The 26261-nt window shown below is 38.1% G+C and overlaps 1 protein-coding gene across 1 annotated transcript in view; it reads left to right on the forward strand.

Moving 5' to 3' along the window:
* The first annotated feature begins 645 nt into the window (after window positions 1-645).
* LOC140155993 (uncharacterized) overlaps window positions 646-26261 on the forward strand; it is a 36927-nt gene continuing 11311 nt past the window's right edge. The window contains exons 1-7 of the mRNA XM_072179053.1: window positions 646-768; window positions 803-1166; window positions 14484-14590; window positions 17819-18044; window positions 21690-21806; window positions 22600-22766; window positions 25793-26024. Coding sequence (XP_072035154.1) covers window positions 646-768; window positions 803-1166; window positions 14484-14590; window positions 17819-18044; window positions 21690-21806; window positions 22600-22766; window positions 25793-26024 — 1336 coding nt within the window. The remainder of the gene's footprint in view (window positions 769-802; window positions 1167-14483; window positions 14591-17818; window positions 18045-21689; window positions 21807-22599; window positions 22767-25792; window positions 26025-26261) is intronic.

The raw sequence follows: 26261 nt of genomic DNA on the forward strand, positions 1-26261 counted from the left end.
TATATCCGGGAGTTATATTTTGTAAAGGTTGCAATGTGGTATATGTCATGTGGATGCCTTGGGGATGTTTGTACTTTAAAGTGGGGGAGGGTCATTTGGAGAGTTCAAATATGGTGAGTTGTCACCTTCTGCATATTGGGAGAGTTGTGTAGTAATGTTAGGATGTGGTTTGTAAACATAAACTCTTCCAATATGCTAAAGGTAACTATACATATTTGAACTCTCTAAATTACCCTCCCCACTTCAAAATAGAAACCTTCCCATTACATTGACATAGCACACCGCATCCCAACTTTAGAAACAAAACTTCCAATATGCTCAAGGTGACAAATCGCCACTTTGAAACTCTCCAAATGACAACTCACCATAGTTGAACTGTCCAATTGACAACTCGCCATATTGGAACTCTACAAATGACAACTCACCATATTTGAACTCTCTAAATATCCCTTCCCCACTTCATAACACCCCAAGAACATCATTAACGCTTTTCACCTGGGTGTATTCCAGTGGCGTAGCATGGGTCATCCGATTGGGGGGAGGGCACCGACCATGATTGGGGGCACCGGGTCTGATTGGGGGACACAAGCTCTTTTTTGGCAATTTTCCTATGGGATTTTCTAAATTTTGATGGTGAGAACCGTCATGACCCTAATCAAGAAATGCAAGAAAACCAAGCAGGATCTCCATCTAGCCATGTTAAACCTGCGAGCAACACCGGTGGATACTGGAATACCATCCCCAGCTGAATTGCTGTTTGGAAGACCAGTACGTACTACATTGCCATGCTTCCATTTAGCAGAAAAAGACTCACGAGAGAGATGGAGCAAATGAGAAGCTGAAGGAGAAGAAGAGAAAGATGAAACAGGACTATGACAAGCACGCAGGAATGGACCTTGACCCTCTATATGATGGACAAAGAGTCAGAGTCCTGAACTCTGATAACAAAGTCTGGCAACCAGCAGTGGTTACTGGAGTACAGCAAGAACCAAGATCATATGAATTAACCACACCAAATGGATCTGTGCTGAGAAGAAACCGTGCACACATCAGGGGAATGCCTCAGAGTGAAACAAACAAGATCCAGCCAAGAAAGGTCCGGTTCGAAGACGAACCAATCAACTCACCAAGTCCCAAAGAAACCAGTATCGAGAAACAGAAACCAGGCTAGTAGACCCAGGACATGGAAAGGATGTTACAACTACCCGGTCTGGGAGAGTAAGCCGAATGCCAACTCGATACAGGGATGAGTTGTATCCTGCCAACCTGTTACTTGTGACCATGTGTTACCTACATCCCGGACCTACATACACACTGACATACAAAAATGTGACACCAACAATACATTGCCTCATTTCAAATGTTTAGTTTTAGTTTTGGTTTTGGTTTTGGTTTTGGTTTTGGTTTTGGTCACGTGGTTTCCTATTGTCCTGCCTAACTACTTGAATCATAAGATATCGAACTCATTGTATCTACCTTTTGTTTAAAACCGAACATTTGTGTCAGTCAGTTTCGGTTTTGGTTTCAGTTTCTTATAAGTGGTGTGAATTGTAAAATTATTTGATTTGAAGTTACCTACTCTAAGTATACAAAAGAAATGTTTAAATTTCGCAGTGCAATATTCACGAGGAGAGAAATCGAGCATGGTAATCTACATTGAAAGACGTGGTTTACAAAACCGAATAAGCCTAGGCTAATTCACCTGTGAAAAAATATAGACCATCGAAATATTTGCATTCGACATTACAAAAGGGGCCACTATTGTAATTGTATAGGCGCTATAAACAAAATCGATTCATATCCTTAATCCCATGTACCAGAATCGATGGAAGGCCATTATATGACCTCTAATAACCTAATGACTTTTACTGAAGCAATTTTTACTGCAAAAAGTAGAAGATAGATGGGAGAAGAGATATTGTGTGGTGTGTGTGTGGGGGGTGGTTGGAGGGCAAGGGGGATATGGGCCAGGAGAGAGAGCAACAGATGGGAGAGAGCATTGGAAGTGAAAGAGAAGGGGGAGGAGAGCTTGAGATGAAGATATCGAATGTAGGGGAGGAGGAGGGGGAAAGGGGTAATTTAGGGAAGAGGTGGTTATAGAGGGAGGGGAGACCCCTCTTAAAGAGGTATGGGTTGTGCTTCCCGGGGATAATAAACTAATTCATAATCAAATCATCTCCATGCATCGTTTATGTTTCATACAAACAAACAAATCCCCCACCCCGCCCCATCCTTCAATATATGTGCATGTATATGATTTCTAGGCCTAGAACTCGTGAGTGTAATATGCCACCTACCTTCGACAGAGAGCATCAACTGTCGTCCGCGGGATATATTTCCGATATCAATCATGATAATAATTATGTTAGCACAATAGGCTATTGTATACTTCTGGTTATATACCCTATACTGTGTCCTCCCAGCATAATAGTGTTATGATTGCAGACCAGATCAGCTCTACTTTTTAATCCCTTGATTTTTGGTTTCTGAACAAAAGAGAAACCAAAACTAAAGATTTGAAATGAGGGATTGCCAAAATTTTTGTCAGATTTCACAAGTTTCTTTATTCAAGCTCATTTTTGGCATGAATTACATTGTAACATTTTAACATTAATTACACATTGTATACCAAATATACATGTCGTCACACTCAACACACAATTACCAGGCAAATTGAAAACCCATGTACAGTAGACACTGTCAGTTAGTACATATTCACCACCAGTTACAGTTACATCACTGACAATGACCATATATCCCATATCAAAATCATACTCAAATCTGTCCATAAAGGTCGAATAAATCAGGTTATATTATGGAACACCAGAGTTTGAAGTGCCCAAGCGCACCTCTAGCTTAAGTCACTGGCAGATTTTACTAGGCAAGATAGGCCTACAACTGGTCTGAATTCATCAAAAAATTATTTTTAGTTGTCCATTTTGAAAAACATTTAATTTAAAACATTTTATATACAGATGACGATGAATGCACTTTGGGGACTGATAACTGTGATGCAAATGCTGCTTGCACCAATACCGCTGGTTCCTTCACATGTGCATGTAAAGCCGGTCACAGTGGAGATGGAGTAACATGCACAGGTAAGTCTATTTTGTACCATAGTCTGTGTCTTTTTCTTACAGGTTCTTCTTTCTTCTCGCACTTATAGCACTCACATATTTTGACTTAGCTTGGTCACAAACATCACTGAAAATGACCGTACATGCCATGACACTTGTAGGGTCAGATGTCACACAATGACATGACAAAATCATACTCAATTCTGCTATAAAAGCTGGATAAAACTAGTTATAATATGGAACACCGATCATGGAAGTGGTCAAGCGCCCCTCTAGCTCAAATCCCTCCTCACAATATTCAGATTTTACTAGGCAGGATAGACCTACAACTTATCTGAATTCTGAATTCTTCCAAAACATATTTTTATTCGTCCATTTTGAAAAACATTTTCAAAACATTTTATACAGATGACGATGAATGTGCTTTGCCTGCTGATAATAATTGTGATATAAATGCTGCTTGCATCAATACCGCTGGTTTTTTCATATGTGCATGTAATGCCGGTTACAGTGGAGATGGAGTAACATGCACAGGTAAGTCTATTTTGTATCATTGCCTGTGTCCTTTTTCTTACACTTTCTTCTTTCTTCTATCTGTCAACACTTGCATTATATACTCTAGCACTCACATACTTTACAATTACGACTTGGTTACAAGCATCACTGACAATGTCCATACATGCCACATGACACTCGTAGGGTCAAATGTCACACAGTATCACAATCATACTCAAATCTGTCAATAAAGGATGGATAAAACAAGTTGTAATATGGAACACCGGAGTTTGAAGGGGGGCACTTCAATATGAAATGGATATAGGTGTAGGGCTGGCACTTTCGCAGTAAGGGGCATTTGGTGAGAGCAAAATGTAAAGAATATGGGGTCATTGGGTGAGAGCATGATTTTTGGCATTCGGTGAGACCAAAATGTAAAAAATATGGGGTCATTGGGTGAGAACATAACTTTTGGAACCTTTGGGTGAGAGCCGAAACAGCGTCAAAAAACCTCGAAAATCAAAATTTTAGTTCAAAAAGGCCTCATTTTTGGCATGAATTACATTGTAACATTTTAACATTAATTACACATTGTATACCAAATATACATGTCGTCACACTCAACACACAATTACCAGGCAAATTGAAAACCCATGTACATGTAGACACTGACAATGACCATATATCCCATATCAAAATCATACTCAAATCTGTCCATAAAGGTCGAATAAATCAGGTTATATTATGGAACACCAGAGTTTGAAGTGCCCAAGCGCACCTCTAGCTTAAGTCACTGGCAGATTTTACTAGGCAAGATAGGCCTACAACTGGTCTGAATTCATCAAAAAAATTATTTTTAGTTGTCCATTTTGAAAAACATTTAATTTAAAACATTTTATACAGATGACGATGAATGCACTTTGGGGACTGATAACTGTGATGCAAATGCTGCTTGCACCAATACCGCTGGTTCCTTCACATGTGCATGTAAAGCCGGTCACAGTGGAGATGGAGTAACATGCACAGGTAAGTCTATTTTGTACCATAGTCTGTGTCTTTTTCTTACAGGTTCTTCTTTCTTCTTCTATCTGTCAACACTTGCGTTACAGCCTGTCTCAAAAAAATTGTGCAAGTGAAAAGCGCACTCTCTGGCAATTAGAAAATACCGTTGTGACATGATGCTTACATCCACGTCAAGGACGTAGTCTTAGCTCTCAAATACCGTTTGTTCTGTTCAATTTGCTTGTTTTAATCTCGAGATATGTTTAGTTACAGACGAAAGGGTAAAATCACAATTGTGCCACTTTTACTAGGGAAGAGGGCTTTACATCTAACAGTGATAGCATCAAGTTTATCAAGAGTTCCTTCGTGAAATCAAAAGAATGCATCAATTACACAATACAAAAATTTTCTGACTGTTTTGACTGTTTTATTATGATGCAGGAATGATGATTCTCTTTTTCCACTAAAAAGAGATTAAAAGATAAATAAATATTTCACATTCTGCTATAAAAATTAAATACATGTGCATATGTCAATGATTTTATCATGGTAAATACTGATCTCTTAGTCACTTCAGACATGTTAAAAGACAAACAAATATTGCGCACTTATAAATGTTATACAGCCTGTCTCAAAAAAAAATTGTGCAAGTGAAAAGCGCCCTCTTTTGCCTGATATCAGACAAAATAATGCACGCACGCTGATGTTGATGCGTCTAATGCATGTGCCCCTAAAGGGGAGTGCATTAGACGCATCAACATCAGCTATCATTGATTTACATGTACAGCCCTCTTCCCTAGTGAAAGTGGCACAATTGTGATTTTACCCTTTCGTTGTTAAATAAACATATCTCGAAATTGGAAAAAGCAAATTGAAAAGAACAAACGGCCTTTGAGAGCTAAGACTTCGCCCGTGACGTTGATGTAAGCATCATGTCACAGCGGTATTTTCTAATTGCCAAAGAGGGCGCTCGTAGGGTCAGATGTCACACAATGACATGACAAAATCATACTCAATTCTGCTATAAAGGCTGGATAAAACTAGTTATAATATGGAACACCGATCATGGAAGTGGTCAAGCGCCCCTCTAGCTCAAATCCCTCATCACAATATTCAGATTTTACTAGGCAGGATAGACCTACAACTTGTCCGAATTCTGAATTCTTCCAAAACATATTTTTATTCGTCCATTTTCAAAAACATGTTCAAAAAATTTTATACAGATGACGATGAATGTGCTTTGCCTGCTGATAATAATTGTGATCTGTCAACACTTGCATTATTTACTATAGCACTCGCATATTTTGACTTAGCTTGGTCATAAACATCACTGAAAATGACCGTACATGCCATTACACTGGTAGGGTCAGATGTCACACGTACAATGACATAACAAAATCATACTCAATTCTGCTATAAAGGCTGGATAAAACTAGTTATAATATGGAACACCGATCATGGAAGTGCATGGTCAAGCGCCCCTCTAGCTCAAATCCCTCGTCACAATATTCAGATTTTACTAGGCAGGATAGACCTACAACTTGTCCGAATTCTGAATTCTTCCAAAACATATTTTTATTCGTCCATTTTGAAAAACATTTTCAAAACATTTTATACAGATGACGATGAATGTGCTTTGCCTGCTGATAATAATTGCGATATAAATGCTGCTTGCATCAATACCGCTGGTTCCTTCATATGTGCATGTAATGCCGGTTACAGTGGAGATGGAGTAACATGCACAGGTAAGTCTATTTTGTATCATTGTCTGTGTCCTTTTTCTTACACTTTCTTCTTTCTTATACCCGCATGCGAAGCATGGATGGGTATATTGCCATCCTGTGGTTCTTCTCCTCCTCCTCCTCCTCCTCCTCCTCCTCCTCCTCCTCCTCCTCCTTTTCCTTCCACCAAACACATCATTCTGTCAAGGCTAGCGCTAAAACCACAAGGACCCCAGGGCCCATATGTGGTACACTTATGGGCCATATCCCGTAGAAGTGCCTTTTGCCCATCTTGGCCCCAGAGGTCAAAGGTCACGGGCCCCAGGGGCCCAAATGTGAAAATACAAAGCACGCCATTTCTCATCAAATGAAGCAGCCTCAGGGCCCTGAGTTGGTACACTGATAGCCCTAGGGGTACTCTATATTTACAATTATACAAGAGCCCCACATGTTATATATTATGGGCCCCAGGGGCCCAAATGTTAAAATATGGTGCAACAGATTGACAAGCCTAGCTCTAAAAGTACAAGATCACTAGGGCTCATAAATTGCATATGTATGGGCCCTAAGTTGTAGATGTGCCTTTTGCCCATTTTGACCCCAGACGTACAAGTCTAGGGGCCCCAGGGACCCAAATGTTAAAACAAAGGGCCGTTTCTCAGCAAATAAAGTAGCTACAGGGTTCAGATTTTGTACACAGATAGGTCTTAAGTATTACATTGTCATATGTATATATAACCCCCATATGTCACATAATATGGGCCCCAAGGCCCCAAACGTTAAAACTTAGGGCCGGCCGTTACTCAGTAAATAAAGCAGCTACAATGCCCAGCTTGAGTCTACTGATAGCACTTGAGAATCATACTTTAACATATGTACATGAGCCCCATAAGTCATATATATTGGGCCCAGGGCCCCAAATGTTAAAACATAGGGCCGGCCGTTTCTCATTATATAAAGCAGCTTTATGGTTCAGAGTTTGTACACAAATTGCACCTGAGAATTACATTGTTATATGTACATGTGAGCCCCATATGTCACATATGGGCCCCAGGACCCCAAACGCTAAAACATAGGGCCGGCCATTACTCAGTAAATAAAGCAGCTACAATGCCCAGCTTGAGTCTACTGATAGCACTTGAGAATCATACTTTAACATATGTACATGAGCCCCATAAGTCATATATATTGGGCCCCAGGGCCCCAAATGTTAAAACAAAGGGCCGGCCGTTTCTCATCATATAAAACAGCTTTATGGTTCAGAGTTTGTACACAGATATTTGCACCTGAGAATTACATTGTTAAATGTACATATGAGCCCCATATATCACATAATATTGGCCCCAGGGCCCCAAATGCTAAAACATAGGGCCGGCCGTTACTCAGTAAATAAAGTAGCTACATTGGCCAGCTTCAGTCTACTGATAGCACTAGAGAATTATACTTCAACATAATTATGTACATGGGCCTCATAAGTCAAATATTATGGGCCCCAGAGCCCCAAATGTTAAAACAAAGGGCGGGCCGTTTCTCATCAAAGAAAGCAGCTTCCGGGCTCAGAATATGTACACAGATAGACCCTGAGAATTATATTGTTACTAACACCCACACACCCATCCACCCCACACACGTAGGACTAAACAGACAGATCGTATTATCATAATTGGAAATACCAGCGTGAAACGTTAAAGCTGTTCCAGTTAAATTACATACCCATTGGCTGTTCCATTTAATTTACATACTCCCTCTGAAATGGCCCCAAAAAGGCTGTTCCGTATAATTTACATACTCCCTCTGAAATGGCTGTTCCATTTAATTTATATACTCCTTCTGGAATAGTTCCCCCTAATCATATTGCATAGCCTCACTGTGAGTAAGAGATACCGACAACAGCAACCTATGGAGAGTAAGAGAGACGACTCCCCTGGGAGGGGACTTTTTACAATTTCTTTATTTTAAGTGCTACGACAGTGCAACCTACATTCAATTAAAGCTTGTGACTTGGACTTTCACTTTTTACACATTTTCTGCCCGATTGGGCGACTTTTTACAATTTCTTTATTTTAAGTCCTCGGCAAATAAGGACTGTAAGTTTGGGTACACCGATAACATGCGGGTATAGCCGTATTTGTGTACAAATATATAGCCTTCTAGTTCTATCTGTCAACACTTGCATTATATACTCTAGCACTCACATACTTTACAATTACGACTTGGTTACAAGCATCACTGACAATGTCCATACATGCCACATGACACTCGTAGGGTCAAATGTCACACAGTATCACAATCATACTCAAATCTGTCAATAAAGGATGGATAAAACAAGTTGTAATATGGAACACCGGAGTTTGAAGGGGGGCACTTCAATATGAAATGGATATAGGTGTAGGGCTGGCACTTTCACAGTAAGGGGCATTCGGTGAGAGCAAAATGTAAAAAATATGGGATCATTGGGTGAGAGCATGATTTTTGGCATTCAGTGAGACCAAAATGTAAAAAATATGGGGTCATTGGGTGAGAACATAACTTTTGGAACCTTTGGGTGAGAGCCGAAACAGCGTCAAAAAACCTCGAAAATCTTAATTTTAGTTCAAAAAGGCTTCAAATTTCTTTGTTTTTTCAAAAATAGGGAACAAAATCAGTGATAAATGAAAGTTGCTGTTCAAGTTAAAAAAATAAGGGTCTTTGGGTGACAGATTAAATGGAAAAATAAGGGGTCTTCAAGTGACAGAACATGTGTTCGTAAAAAAAATGGGGTCTTTGGGTGAGAGCAACGCTGAAAAAGGGGGTCTTAACAGCCCTACGTACGCGTCACCTCCAAAGTGGGAGTGCCCCCCCCCCAGGGCAATCGCCCCTGTAGTTCATGACATCCTTCATCATGATAATAAATTTTACTAGGCAGGATATGCCTACTTGTCCGAACACAAATTTGATGTTTCACTAATCCATATTAATTCGACGCTTAAAATAAAAGAGTTCAGACTTCCAAAGCACCGTGTGATGTGAGTCTCTCCTCGCTCCTTCTCCCCTCTGTTTCTTATCTTTTTAATCTTTCTGTCTCTCCCCTCTACCACTCACACTTGTTCAGTCTGTCAGTATTGTTGTTGTTTTTGTCTTTTCATATGTTTGTCATATTTTGAATTATGAGGCTATTTTGAGCAAGAAACTAAATCAAGAGAAAAGTTTGTATACTTTGTTTATAGGCTAACCTGATTACTTTAATCTTATAATGTAAACGTTAATATCATTGACAATGTTTCCAAAACTTTATCACTATCCTTCTCGTTTCTTATATATCGGCTAATACATTATTTTTAGCACAAAAATATACCAATTCTTGGGCAAAAAAATTGGTAGTCTTATAGAAAAATATATTATTCAAAACATTTTTATACAGATGACAATGAATGTGCTTTGCCTGCTGATAATAACTGTGATGCAAATGCTGCTTGCATCAATACCGCTGGTTCCTTCACATGTGCATGTAATGCCGGTCACAGTGGAGATGGAGTAACATGCACAGGTAAGTCTATTTTGTACCATAGTCTGTGTCTTTTTTCTTACAGGTTCTTCTTTCTTCTCGCACTTATAGCACTCACATATTTTGACTTAGCTTGGTCACAAACATCACTGAAAATGACCGTACATGCCATGACACTTGTAGGGTCAGATGTCACACAATGACATGACAAAATCATACTCAATTCTGCTATAAAGGCTGGATAAAACTAGTTATAATATGGAACACCGATCATGGAAGTGGTCAAGCGCCCCTCTAGCTCAAATCCCTCCTCACAATATTCAGATTTTACTAGGCAGGATAGACCTACAACTTATCTGAATTCTGAATTCTTCCAAAACATATTTTTATTCGTCCATTTTGAAAAACATTTTCAAAACATTTTATACAGATGACGATGAATGTGCTTTGCCTGCTGATAATAATTGTGATATAAATGCTGCTTGCATCAATACCGCTGTTTTTTTCATATGTGCATGTAATGTCGGTTACAGTGGAGATGGAGTAACATGCACAGGTAAGTCTATTTTGTATCATTGCCTGTGTCCTTACACTTTCTTCTTTCTTCTATCTGTCAACACTTGCATTATATACTCTAGCACTCACATACTTTACAATTACGACTTGGTTACAAGCATCACTGACAATGTCCATACATGCCACATGACACTCGTAGGGTCAAATGTCACACAGTATCACAATCATACTCAAATCTGTCAATAAAGGATGGATAAAACAAGTTGTAATATGGAACACCGGAGTTTGAAGGGGGCACTTCAATATGAAATGGATATAGGTGTAGGGCTGGCACTTTCGCAGTAAGGGGCATTTGGTGAGAGCAAAATGTAAAGAATATGGGGTCATTGGGTGAGAGCATGATTTTTGGCATTCGGTGAGACCAAAATGTAAAAAATATGGGGTCATTGGGTGAGAACATAACTTTTGGAACCTTTGGGTGAGAGCCGAAACAGCGTCAAAAAACCTCGAAAATCAAAATTTTAGTTCAAAAAGGCCTCATTTTTGGCATGAATTACATTGCAACATTTTAACATTAATTACACATTGTATACCAAATATACATGTCGTCACACTCAACACACAATTACCAGGCAAATTGAAAACCCATGTACATGTAGACACTGTCAGTTAGTACATATTCACCACCAGTTACAGTTACATCACTGACAATGACCATATATCCCATATCAAAATCATACTCAAATCTGTCCATAAAGGTCGAATAAATCAGGTTATATTATGGAACACCAGAGTTTGAAGTGCCCAAGCGCACCTCTAGCTTAAGTCACTGGCAGATTTTACTAGGCAAGATAGGCCTACAACTGGTCTGAATTCATCAAAAAAATTATTTTTAGTTGTCTATTTTGAAAACATTTAATTCAAAACATTTTATACAGATGACGATGAATGCACTTTGGGGACTGATAACTGTGATGCAAATGCTGCTTGCACCAATACCGCTGGTTCCTTCACATGTGCATGTAAAGCCGGTCACAGTGGAGATGGAGTAACATGCACAGGTAAGTCTATTTTGTACCATAGTCTGTGTCTTTTTTCTTACAGGTTCTTCTATCTTCAGTCAACACATGCATTATTTGCTACAGCACTCACACAAACTTTTAACAAATTTCAACTTAACTTGTTTAGTATTGACGATCCTTTCATATCATAAAACATGAAAATATTAAAGGAAGTTCTTATTTTCTAGAAAAATGCTTATACAGGGTGTCACAACCCCCAAAACGCCATGTCCCGATCCCGGGGGGGGGGGGGCACTTCAATTTGAAATGGATATAGGTGTAGGGCTCGCACTTTCGCACTAAGGGGCATTCGGTGAGAGCAAAATGTAAAAAATATGGGGTCATTGGGTGAGAGCATGATTTTTGGCATTCGGTCAGGTGGTGGATGACGTGCATTCCCTAAATTCAGTAAATTTTCATCGTCAACCGTGTAATTGAATGGGATTATTTTGAAATTTTAAAACGCTTGAAATATTACAAACAAATAGGCCTATGTTGATAAATAATATAAATACAAGCTAAAACCGTTGGGGTTCGATAATGAACCCCACAAAACTAACCGAGTATATGGAAAATGGCATACGGCCGGGCGGTTTCACGAGTTGCCGGCTCGATCATGTCATCCGCCGCCTGCATTCGGTGACAGCAAAATGTAAACAATATGTGGTCATTGGGTGAGAACATGACCTTTTTTTTAAATGGAATCTTTGGGTGAGAGCCGAAACAGCACCACAGAAACACGAATTTCTAGGGCTAAATGGCTTCTAATTTCTTTGTTTTTTCAAAATTAAGTGACAAAATCAGTGATAAAAGAAAGTTGCTGTTAAAATTGAACTTGTAAGGGTCTTTGGGTGACAGATAAAGATAAAATGAAAAAATAGGGGGTCTTGGGGTGACAGAACATGTGTTCGTAAAAAAAATGGGGTCTTTGGGTGACAGCGATGCTGAAAAAGGGGTCTTAACAGCCCTACATACGCGTCACCTCCAAAGTTGAGTGCCCCCCCAGGTTTAAGGAAGATGAGAAAAGAACTAATTGTAGCTTTAATTACCATTTTTACTCCTTTTAGCACAAATACAAGTGTTCGTCCTTTGTAGCGAATATTTTTTTATTAATTACAAGATGCTATTTTTTTTGCTCACATTGTTGAAATGTTATGCGAAAAACTTCCTCATGAACCACTGGCGCCACTTCTAAACTTGCCCATGCTTTCAAACAAATGAACACGAGATCTGCGCATGACAAAACACCAATTTTTGGGAGTGGCGGGTGGGAAAATAAATATTTTGGATCCTTATCGGATGAAATCTGAATGTGATGTGATTTTAAGGAGACAACCCGAGCCGACCTTTCTTTGAAAGGCCTGTCCCCTTTGGTCCACGCAACGACCCGACCAAAACACGCATTATGATTGGACCAAACCACACGAGCCCACACGCGCCAAACTAGGTCATATGACAATCTCACCGGGTCGAAGCAAGATGACCTTTTTTGAGGTCGCCAAAAGGGCGATAACCTTTCTCTGCATAAGTAAATTGGTTTCTTCCTGACATGCATTCAGAAACCTTATTAAATATGAGTGTCACGGCCCTGGTCATCATCATGACACTTGTAAACAAATTTGAAGAATAGAAGGCTGATGCTGCGCCAAAACATGTATGTAAGTGTATACTGAGTAATTATTTAATGATAAATGAACTACCACTAAATGTTCCTGTCAGTGCTGCAGTGCAAAACTTCTCATGCAATTCCATCTGTAACATTACATTCAAATAATAATTATATTGTAAATTGGAACTGACACCATTTTTTTTCAGGAATATCTTGTTTAAGGGAATTATAGGATCTTAACCAAATGCTGATAAACATGATTAAGGTACAAATATCATAATTTCATTTCTCCCATCCTTTCTGCATAGATGATCAATCCTGGCGGTCAATACAAACATTTCCAAATGCAATCAGAGACCTTGGGATCAACCATCTCTAAATCCACCCACTGATTGCTCTTTCAAGCTCTTTACTTCCATCACATCTTTACTTAAAGTGGAAGTCCCACTTTTGGTTCAAGTTCCTTATTGAATTAGTCAAGGTTAAAATTTATCCATGTGAATTCTGTTCTGTCTGTCTTCAAAGTAACAGGTGTAAGTCAGTTCTTCTGTGGCGAACTGGCTAAGCGGGGCTTCCTGTTTAACCCATGAAGACAAATCAGTCAATAAAAGTGAATGATATCTGTACTTTCATTAGCATTGGGCTAAATCTTATAGATGAGTTGACTTCTGACGTCAATGCCTGACAGTATTCGCACGCATCATCACAATTTCCATTGTTTTTTGCCTGGCAGTATGCGCGCGCATCATATTTTGTTCAGGGCTCGTGTTTTTAAAACTCCCGCCACATGATAATAAGGTTATTGAACAGTGTTGTTGTTGCACAGGGTTTAGTCAAGCATATCGATATACCAGTCCCTTGCCTTTATTGATAAACATTGAGGTCAACTCATCTATACTTCCTTAGTTTTTGACAATACAGTTATATCTGGTGGTATTTGGGTTGTTGTTTTTTTGTGTGTTTTTTTTTGTAAATTGGTGGAAGTATAGGGACCATTCAATGTTTATTCCAGGGAGGGAGAGGGAGTTCGATAAAAAAAATCAACAACAAAATTTGCGATCGCCCTCGTGTCTGCACATATTTTTTTGATTCCCCCTTGTTTTTCCCTTTTCTCCATTTAAAACTTAAGACATTCTCCCTCAAGGCTCAAGTAAAAAATTCCGCCGAGCGAAAGCTAGGAACCAAAACGGTGTGTATGAATTATGCATGATTTGAATGCTACCATGGCCATGTGACAGCTCATAACAGAGCTTACACAGATTGGCTCTTTTCAATATATGGATGTGATGAATTTTTGATTGGTTAGAAGCCAGCGTAACCTTGTGAATATGTATTAATTAGGCCCCCTACTGTATTTGGAAAATTGCTTACGGTATTTGTTCAGCTTTGTTTCGTTAATGTGCATAAAATAAGCGGTAAGCATTTGATCTGCATATGCATGTTCGATTTTGCCTACGCTTTTGACTACATTCTTGGAAGCACCTATCGGTGCTTCTTGATAAATATTTCTTTTTACAGTTCCCAATCCTCCATTGGATGTTTCAACTGTCAATATAGAAGCTACAAGGATCACACTTGGTTGGAATGACCCAGATGGCTCTAATGGGGATATTATATTATACCATGTAAGTATGTAACTCTCAAAATATATAGCTACAAGGATCACACTTAGTTGGAATGACCCAGATGGCTCTAATGAGGATATTATATTCAGGTTGTAAAGGCTTTGAAAACATCATACTATATAGGTGTATGATCTTTTTGATGTTATCTTCACTACTTTGCAGCATGCTGCTTCGTATTGTTTATTTTTGAGGAAGAAGTCTGTGATAGAGGTAAAGGAGAATAATGGAAATGAAATTGCAGTGGTGTTAGTATCTATAATAAATTACTGAGTTTGGCAAATAGGTAAGGCTAAAAAACTTCTACGGTTTACATTATTTTAGAAAACGTCAAATTTTGTTTTTGTTTACGTTAAGGGGTCAAATTAACCTAAAACATTGAATTCTTTCATTTCGGATGTAATTTTATCCAGTTTTTTTTTAAACTTCAAAGAAATTCACTTTGTTTGGCAATTATGATTTTGAATTTCCAAATCATACACATACGCACAAACATCTCCAGTACATTTTACTAGTAATGTTTAAACGCCCAAAACGCATTGCGCATTATACGCATACTATTCAAAATGCGATACGTGTGCGAACACAATACGCGTATATGACAAACAAGTGTGCTTACGCACAAACATGCGTAGTACATAATTAGCCTCTCGTTATAAAAGGTCAGCAGACCTTGCTCGTCCTTCAACATGTTTGAGGGGAGAATGCCGATTTAATTTGGTTACGTAAGGTATCCTTTCAAAGCAAACACTATGGACCACAAGAGCCTCGTCCAATGGCACAGTCCAATAACCTCAATTATATAATCATAGTGCAAAATTTGACCTCAAGTTGCAGAGTATGAGTTTTTTGTACCCAAATCTTCAAAGGTCATTCAATGAATGTACACATGTATTGGGGTATAAGAACTTCCCCTGATAGATGAGAATGTTGTGGATCTTAATGAAATGAACTGGGAATTGTTTCATTGTAAAAGTTCTAATGTTGTCCTCGAGAGAGACAGTTATATATGCTTCGCTATGCATCTGTGTGTTAAAACAGGCTACCATTGCAAAATATTATGAAGCGAGAAAAACGTGCGTCTGGTTGTACATAACACGCGGGCAAGACAGGCAAAACAATAATGTAACATTAATGTTTCACATTCCTTCCCCCTCCATATCAATGTTTAAGCAAACACTTGACTAAACGTCATTTAATTTGAAGGTTACTACTTGTTTAGAAAGAATGCAAATGAAGTGCTCAAACCTAAACATTTTCCTAACACCACATCCCTCCCCCTCCCCCTTCCCCACCAATCAATGTTGGGTTCTATTAGGCTCCTGTGACCAAACAAATTAGGATTCAAAATTGCAGAGTCCGAACACGGAGGCTATTCATAAGACCCAAATCAACATTGTTACGGGGAGGAGGGGTCGAATATGGTGCGTGGTCCTCAAGTGTCCCAAGACTAGTTTCCGTACTTTGCGTTTTGTTTACAATTTCCTTTCCGATGGTAATGACATTTTAAAAATAAATAAAAACCTTGACAGTGATTCGTCGTCATCATTAACATTATCACCATCATCATCATCATTATCATCACCATCATCACCATAATCATCATCATCACTACCATTGTCAAAGGAATACATTTCTTAAATCACGTTTTTAAACTTCGAGCCCAGTTTGCCACCAAAAAATATGAACTACCAGATAAGGCTCAAATAAAAATAAAGTGAACTATTTACAGTCCATTTAAAAACAAATTTGTTTTAGATAATGATTTGGAAATTCAAAATCATATTTCCAACACAAAGTGAATTTCTTTGAAGTTTAAAAAAAAAAGTGGATTTAATTACATCCGAAATGAAAGAATTCGGTGTTCTAATTAGTTTCAAAAGCACTAAAAGGGCCTTTTGGACTAAAATAAGGTTGTCATATTTTTCACTCGCATACTACTTTTTTGTCTCATACTCTGGTCACTGCATCAACTATTACATCACACAGGAGAAACTCACAAGTAATTAACTGATCATGCATGTATTGTTTATTCAACTAATTTGTCAACATTAAAAGGGTGATTCCCGGGGACTGATTTTTATGGAGAACCTATTGTCAACAGTAAAGTGTATGTTTATTGAATAAGTTCAAGTGTTTAATGCTTTTGGGTTGAAGGACAAATTAAAAGGGCATTTCGTGATCCACAGCCTCATCCCCCCACTTTTCTCAAAAAAAGTTGGGATTTTTATATCACTGGAAACCTCTGCCTAAATAATGTTTATGTACAAAATATTTCTTGCAGATTAATTCGTTTAGCAAAGATATCGTGAAATTTGAATTTCGTTCTGGTGCACCAGAACGAAATTACAACGCATTGTCTATGGAGCAGTGTAATACACATAATCATGCATAACTCGCAAACTCAAAATCGGAATCAACTGAAATTTTGGGAATAGGTTTTTTTTCGTGGATATCTAATGAAAAAAATGACATAAATAGAGGATGCTAGGATCACGAAATACTCCTTTAATCAGGGTTGCCAAACCCATGGTTTGGTAGCCCAAATGGGTGACTTTAGAAGATTTTCCCTGAGAATTTCAACAGTCTCCTGTCCCATAAAAACAGATGGTTAAGAAAACAATTGGGTGACTTTTCAGCAATGCAGGTGCAAGTCTGGTAAGGCTAAGCATTTTGATGTCTTGAAGGCCTATATTTATTCAGTTAAGGTACCGTGCGATAATTAATTACATTATAAATAGAACCTTAAAAAAATTATATAAAATATTAGTACCGCAAAAGACAGTGACCGCGAAAGACAGTGACCGTGAAAGACGGATGACCACTAGTTACTATTTAGAAAGTGTGCAGGCAAATTCCTTAAATAGTAAAGTATGTGACCCATTCTGTCAAAATCAGATGGAACTGGGCACCTACATGTTACTGGTTATAGAGTTTTTATCTGCTTCAAACAAAAGCATAGAACATGTTTCCTGTACCACAATGCAGTGGATAATGAAAAAATAAGATTCTACAATTGAAAGGACTGCAATAAAAATGTCACAAAAATTAGAGGATGCTAGGATCACGAAATCCTCCTTTAAGGTATAAACCTCTTAAATTTCTTGATTCAGAGCCGGCCAAAACAAGAATATCAGATCGAATTTAGATAAGGAACATATCGGCACCCAGTTCTGTCTGATTTGGTAAGAGCAGGTCACATATATGAGCGTATTAATTATTTGTTGCCAGGTTGATTACAGACCAATTCAAACATCCACTCAAAACAATAATGATTTATCAAATGAGAAATTTACCAATGATACCCTGGATGTAAGAGGAGATAGTGATATACATCATGAATATGTTCTTCATGATCTGATACCAGATGCTATCTATGAGGTTTATGTGTCTGCTGAAAATGCAGCAGGTATAGGGAAAGCAGAACGACATGTGTTCTTTACAAAGAGCACTGAAGGTTAGTGTATTAATTGCACTGAGAATTTTGTCCAGAATGGCATAACATCACCTAAAGCGCGCTTCAGACTCCGAGTATTGTACGTACAATATTGTATGTACAATATGTACGTTATTTAATCTATTGCCATTCTATTTCCAGTAATGTTTAAGTTCTAACGAATGTTTGATGACGAAAAATCGATAATATGTTACATACAATATCTAGCAGAAATATATTATCGATTTTACGTCATCAAACATTCGTTAGAACTTAAACATTACTGGAAATAGAATGGCAATAGATTAAATAACGTACATATTGTACATACAATATTGTACGTACAATAAAAAGTCTGTATACTGAGCTATACTGCTTTAGGGATGAAATCAAAACTCGAACGGCGGTCATCCACCGGTTCCGGACGGTTCCATCTGGTTGGAGCTGGTTTCAATTAATGGAACGCGGTTCAACCGCTGGTAACCGGCGGTCGAGTTTTGATTTCATCCCTTAGCCCATATTACTACCCTAATTACAGATAAAGGCTGAATTTTGGTGTCTCTAAAAGCTAAATTTGAATACTGCGATGAAGAAAGTTTATTTGCAGGTCTGCATACTCAAGCTCTAACTCAAACTCTATTGTATGTAGTAAATGGCCTTTATATAGAACATCTAAAATCAAATTACAAAACAGTGGGCAGCTTAGACAGCCATGGATGCTCCTCTTCATGTAAAATTTGTCTTGTTAGTATTTTTCTTTATAACATTTGATACTAGCGGGATACCCGCGCTTCGCGCGGGTCCCCGCTAGATGAGTAAATGGGAGCGATCACTAAAACAGGAGGAATTACTGAAAAGGTAGAATCATTGAAAGGTAAATTTTTTTTTCTAAACCTGTCCCTTCTTGCATTTCCATTTTCTTTTCAGTTTCTTCTGCACGGGCCTAGTTTGTTTCCATTAAAACAAAATTCTATTTAGCTTGTGATTTTTCGTTTCCATGTTATTTATCTATCTAGGCCTAACCCCATTCCCATTATTTTCTAAATCTATCCTTTCTTATACGTTTTTCTTCTTCTTTTTTTTCTTTTTTTAAAAATTCATTTAGCTCCTTTCTTTCTCTTCAGTTTCTTTTGCATAGGTCTATTTAGTTAGTTAGTTAGTTAGTTAGTTAGTTAGTTAGTTAGTTAGTTAGTTAGTTATTCATTTTTAGCTTCCTTCTTTATTCATTTTTAGCTTCCTTCTTTCCTCTCGTATCCTCATGATTTTTTATCATCTTGGCGGGTAATCTCTTAACCGAATCCAGTACCATGCATATAATCCACAACCCGACCCATCCATAGGCCTACCTTTTCAGTTTTGTCTTCCTTTCGTTTCTTTTCTATTTCTCTGGCACGGAAAGTTGGTCTGTGCATATTATGCACCCCGTACGTGCGAGTCACATTGCTCAGTACGCCGACGTACTAACGCCAACGCGCTGCTGCCAGTTAGTTACGGTACGCGCTACCACTGAGATTTGAAAAAAAAAAATCCCAGGAAAAAAAACCCCGGTTTTAACCATATTTTCACTGATTTTGAGGCCAATTCTTGGTCTTGACAGTTTTCAACCAAATAAAGTGCAATGCGTTCCCCGTATATTCCTCAATCTCCCGTATGAATTTGGCTGTAAAACTAAACGACGATTCATAGGCCTAGAATAAATAATAAAATTCACGCGACGTAGCCTTAATCTCTTGGCTGCCAACTTCGGTGCAGTGGCGGAAAATGGGGTGCGTAGCTCTGCGTAGGGGCGAAAAGCTCGTAAGATCATTCTTAAAGTACGCGATGTTGTGCATCTAGATAGCCTGAATCATTTCTTGGCCACCTCGCAGTTGGCAGAAAACAGGGCAATGTTGCTCTGCGTATGGTTTTTTAATGGAAATATTATTACACGGTTCACACTGTCCTTATTACCCACAATGCCACTGCATGCGATTTTGCATAGCAACACGACAGTTTTTTATGTTATTCTCTTAGTTACCATCAATTTTTGCAAAAATGAACCTCAGATGGTTTAATGGCAATATGTACCCGATCAATGTACGAATAAATCAGAGCTGAAAGTGAAATCATCTCTGAGTCTATTCGCGCACAAGATTTAGCGACTTCCTTTTATTTATATAGATATGATATATTAATTTTCGGTTGCCACCCAATTTTTACTATAATATAGCCTTGAATTGGCAAGCATCAAAGAAATAGGTCAACAATTAGGATTCACTTGCAACAACTCTGTTATCCTATTTTGCATAGGTCTATTTAGTTAGTTAGTTAGTTAGTTAGTTAGTTAGTTAGTTAGTTAGTTAGTTAGTTAGTTAGTTATTCATTTTTAGCTTCCTTCTTTATTCATTTTTAGCTTCCTTCTTTCCTCTCGTATCCTCATGATTTTTATCATCTTGGCGGGTAATCTCTTAACCGAATCCAGTACCATGCATATAATCCACAACCCGACCCATCCATAGGCCTACCTTTTCAGTTTTGTCTTCCTTTCGTTTCTTTTCTATTTCTCTGGCACGGAAAGTTGGTCTGTGCATATTATGCACCCCGTACGTGCGAGTCACATTGCTCAGTACGCCGACGTACTAACGCCAACGCGCTGCTGCCAGTTAGTTACGGTACGCGCTACCACTGAGTTTTGACAACAAAAAATCCCGAGGAAAAAAACCCCGGTTTTAACCATATTTTCACTGATTTTGAGGCCAATTCTTGGTCTTGACAGTTTTCAACCAAATAAAGTGCAATGCGTTCCCCGTATATTCCTCAATCTCCCGTATGAATTTGGCTGTAAAACTAAACGACGATTCATAGGCCTAGAATAAATAATAAAATTCACGCGACGTAGCCTTAATCTCTTGGCTGCCAACTTCGGTGCAGTGGCGGAAAATGGGGTGCGTAGCTCTGCGTAGGGGCGAAAAGCTCGTAAGATCATTCTTAAAGTACGCGATGTTGTGCATCTAGATAGCCTGAATCATTTCTTGGCCACCTCGCAGTTGGCAGAAAACAGGGCAATGTTGCTCTGCGTATGGTTTTTTAATGGAAATATTATTACACGGTTCACACTGTCCTTATTACCCACAATGCCACTGCATGCGATTTTGCATAGCAACACGACAGTTTTTATGTTATTCTCTTAGTTACCATCAATTTTGCAAAATGAACCTCAGATGGTTTAATGGCAATATGTACCCGATCAATGTACGAATAAATCAGAGCTGAAAGTGAAATCATCTCTGAGTCTATTCGCGCACAAGATTTAGCGACTTCCTTTTATTTATATAGATATGATATATTAATTTTCGGTTGCCACCCAATTTTTACTATAATATAGCCTTGAATTGGCAAGCATCAAAGAAATAGGTCAACAATTAGGATTCACTTGCAACAACTCTGTTATCCTATTTTTGGAGCAAGTTACAATATTTATAAACTTAAATAAACAATGTGCATAATTACTCTCATAGTGATGACAGTGTCATTATTATTAATATGTAAAATATCTTACAGATTAGCTAGAATGGGTAATTGAAAGCAAGACATTTTTTACATTGCATATTCACCAAAAAGTTTATAATGAAATTAATGTTCTATTAGTATTTGCTAATATTTTCTTCTATATGTATTTGCTTTCAGCATCTAGTCCATGTTCACTTTCCCCATGTCAAAACAGTGGACAATGTACAAATATTGGGAATAGTTACAGTTGTTCATGCATGAATGGATTTTCAGGCATCAATTGTGAAAATGTAGGTGAGTTGTAAAGTTGGGCGGTGGAACGATTTTGAAAGTGGAGACAATTTAAGTGAAGTGGTGGGTGTGTGCATACCTTATAAATCAAAACATTTTCAAAATGAAGCCTCATTTGAAGCAACTTGGTGCATCATTTTTACATTTTTATTGGTTATTATATTGTTTAATATACCAAGGCAGCCTGTTTTGGGCACGGCTATTATAATGTAGACTTTTTTGGTTTTTTGTATGCACCAGACACGATCATTCATTTGATTCTATTATTTCCAGAGACAGTAGATCTATATCTAGGGAACTTGTTTTAATTACTACCCAAACATAGCAACTATATCTGTACATACAGTACACTATTTTGGGAACTACCAAGAATGGTGGCATATGAAAGTTGAGATCAATGCCTCCTGGCCCCCTCCCTCTGGTTCTGCCAGAGAAGATGATTATTGAAAGCGGTCACTCGCTAAACTATCACCTATTCATCGCCCTTTTAGAATTACCACTTGAAGAGGTCTTTCATATCATGTGTGTTGTCCATTCCCACATTACTGAAAATGGTACCGTAACAAGTTAATAATGATTACTGAGAAATATGTAGAAAATTGGCAAGCAAATGGCTAAAATACATCACATTTGATTACCTTGTTCCCGCCTCCTTACTTATCCACATTGCACTTCTCTGATCCATGACCTTTGCTTGCATGAGACTTTATCAACGATTTTGGTCCCCTACCATGTGTATCTATTTTTGTGTAGGGGTGCGTTTGTGAAATATTAACCATGTTTTTCAATTCACTAGCTTCTATTCCAGGCTCCCCATCAGGACTCAGTGCTGGAGCAGCTGCGGGTGTTTCCATAGCTGTAATTCTCATCATCATCATTGTTGTTATTGTTGTCATCTGTATCAGAAAGAGAGAGAGGAATGATGCAAATACACCTGATGAAGTGAGACTATATAAGGATAGGGTAAGAACTTCAATTAGTTTATTATCAGCAGTAACATATACTAGGTATCCCCAACATCACTTAGTGGGCAGACCAGCTCCATTATACTGGGGAACAGTTGACCAAAATTGCAGTATTCATCTTATCTTTGGCATGTTTAACACTAAACTTCACTTTGATCCTGGGCTAAAATATTGCCAAATTGTTAATAGCTAGCTTCATGTGGCACTGTCCTGGTTAAGTCATTTTGGAGCAGATGAGTTGGAAGACTTTACAGTTAAGTTATGTAGGGATACATAATTTAACTGTAAAGTCTTCCCACTGATCTTACAGTTAAGTTATGTAGGTATACATACAACTCAATGCATACTGAGTCTTAATGATGCACACCAGTTTTTGTGTTGGGTTGCCATGGCAACCCAGCACTTTTTGTTTGATTTCTGTTTTCTGTTGTTTCTATTAGTAATTCATGAAGAAAACGGAAACTTGTAAAAATATTGCAAAAAAATGATCAAAATGGTTATGACAAACAGAAATACTAAAATTGGCCTGTGTAGATATAAGAAATATTGTGCATTTATGGTAAAATAGGTATATGTTTTTGGAAAATAATATTTCTGAATCTAGACTAGGAAGTTTTGATGGTTCTCTTCACTAGCACACCAAGCTTGGCAGGCTATGGGTTCTATGGGCAAACACACCGGGTACCATACATGCTTTGTTGGAGTTATCTGTGTTGTATGGCCTGTATCTCTGATGAGAGCTACCGGTACCTGCTGAGTAGGCCTAGTGAGCAATGAATACACATGTTCCTAAATCTGTTCATGTTCCTAGATCATTGTAGATAGTGGTCTGTGTGTGGTGGTCTGTTATCAAATTATATGTGTTGAATAATTTTCAACTACATGTAACATGATTGACACGTGAGTGGAGATATCATTTAGGGGTCAAATGAGGTCATTGTTGGTTTTGATTAAGCGATGGGAAATTGCTCTCCTTTGTAAAAGTAAATTTCAATGTCAAACATTACCTATAGTGATAATAATCTCTAAAACTAAAAGGGAGCATCAAGTGAGTGAAAATGTTTTGAGGTCATAGGTCATCTAGGGATGAAATTTTAAAATTGTTCGTATTGGGCTTTAAGTTAGTGAACGTAATAAAACCTGAGGAGGAGTAAGAACATAAAGAGCATAAAAGTATAAGAATTGGAATGGAACTGATGTAAGGAATCCTACTGAATCATCAGTATCTGGAAAAAAGTTCTTGATTTAGAGGTTTGAACCAACCGAATCTTTGCACTTCAAATTATTTTGACTTTTTTATAAAAAGAAATATAAAGTTACTCATTGTGAACAACCATGTCCCAGCACATCCCTTTTTAAAGGGATTTTTTTCTGGTATTCCCTCTTCCCTGATATGCGACTGTTCATCAACATTATTAAGATAAATGTAAAACTAGACAGGGCTGTGGTCTAAGATCACCAACACAGCGGTGGGTGACCCCTTAATGACCTTTGACCACAAAATCTCAGAACACCCCATAGACATTGGCTAATTTCAATGCATGTGTACAGGTGGCATCACTTTGCCATATTATTTGTGGCAGAATGGGCATTTTGGAGGTTTTTCGTCTCAGACCGGAAGTGACCCCTTAATGACCTTTTACCCCAAATAAAAATACCACGTATATACACTGAGTAACATCTATTTATAGATGTGTGATTTCTTGGCTGATAAATTTTTTTGAAGTTATTTCGTTTTAGGTTAAAATCGGTATAAGAATGTCAGTACTAGAGCAAATGTAAAAGTTGACAGAAGAAAGAAGAAGATCCTGTAAGAAATAATACCCAGTGGTGTACTAAAATACCATGTAAAAGACTAAGCCTGAAGTGCTTCAATAACAGTAAACTTTAACTTTTATATTAAAAACGGGTCAACCCGGTTTTATTCAGAGTTCACCGATCGATTGCTTGCTAACATCTCCCGTGGATGTCAGCTTATGTATGCACACGTCAAGCGCGATGCTCCGTGCAGTATTACATGTTATGATCGGCAAGCGTAGTACACGCATTGTAGGCGCTGGACTGAAATCGCAATTTTCTTTGTTATAGGGGCCTACCTCAGTTGTTTGGCTCGAAATTAAAAGGGGATAATGTGATCAGTGAAAACAAACATTTAAATAGGAATCTATTCTTTTTGCAAATCACACATTATTGCTTTAACTTATAATGGAATAAGCACGGACTACCCTCTGCACCGTGTGTTTAACCCTAAACTGTAACATAAAACTAACCCTAATCCTCCTTTAAAATTACATTCATACTATCCCCTGGGTCTATCCCTAACCATAACCTTGAATAGAACCCATCCAAACCTTAAGCTTAAATTACCTCAGAGTGTGGCTACATCTTTGTTTGAGCTAAACCCTAACACTGATATAATCCCTAACCCCTAATCATAATCATAATCCTAGCCTTGGATAGACCCTATTCGGCACAGTTTTCTTGGGAAGGGGGTTATAAATATACTGTGGGTCATAGTTTTTATATACAAAAAATAGGGGGTCAAAATATTTTTATACAGGGGTTATAAATGTATCAAGGGATTGTGACTACAGTCTGTCTACTCTGAAGTACAAAGTACCGACGCATACGCACACATTGTGCCGACTTTGAAGACACGCATACCTGCAGCACTACGCACGTTAACTCGCTGTATACACGCGCGTTGTCACTTTGTACTTCAGAGTGTTGTTGTACCCAATGTGTGCATACTTTGCAGTTGCAATCAAAAGTTTCAAAATCAAAACAGAATCTGTGCATGCAGAGGGAGAGGTCATAAAACCCAAGATAGGGGGGGGGGTCATGCAAAAACTTCAACCCCAGATAGGGGGTCATTGTTTTGCATTCAAGAGTACTGCATGTAAAGTATGCTGAGGCTTGTGGATCAACATCTAGGCATTGTGCCTAGTGCCTAGTGCACTATAAATCACTGCACTGCGCTAGTAAACCAAAAGCAAAAATGATATTAACTTTTCCATCAAACAGATTGTTCATGAAGAAACCCGAACAAACCCATCATTTGCATTTGATGTTGAAGGATATGAAGACATCAACGACCAGGACTATGAGTATATGAAGTCATCCAAGTGGGATGTTGCTTGGCAAGATTTAAATCTCTCAGGGCAGATTCTAGGCAAGGGTAATTTTGGTGAAGTACAACTCGGGAAAGTTAGGATTAAAGGTAGATGGATGAAAGCAGCTGTCAAGACTTTGAAAGGTAAATTGCCATAAATTTAGTCGGCCGTATAATAGCTGCCTTCAGTGATATTTATTATCATTGTTGTATTTTATATGTTGTTACTTAATATCTCACCATGCTTCTTTTATGCATGCACATGGGATTGTAATATTGTGATAACACTTTAACAGTAATTTACAACTTTATAAAAGATTTCATTGAAACAAAACCAAAAGTAAGCTCACTATTTGACGGTTTCGCCTATCATGGTCGATA

Source organism: Amphiura filiformis, chromosome 1 (genome assembly GCF_039555335.1).
Source record: "Amphiura filiformis chromosome 1, Afil_fr2py, whole genome shotgun sequence".
Lineage (NCBI taxonomy): Eukaryota > Metazoa > Echinodermata > Ophiuroidea > Amphilepidida > Amphiuridae > Amphiura > Amphiura filiformis.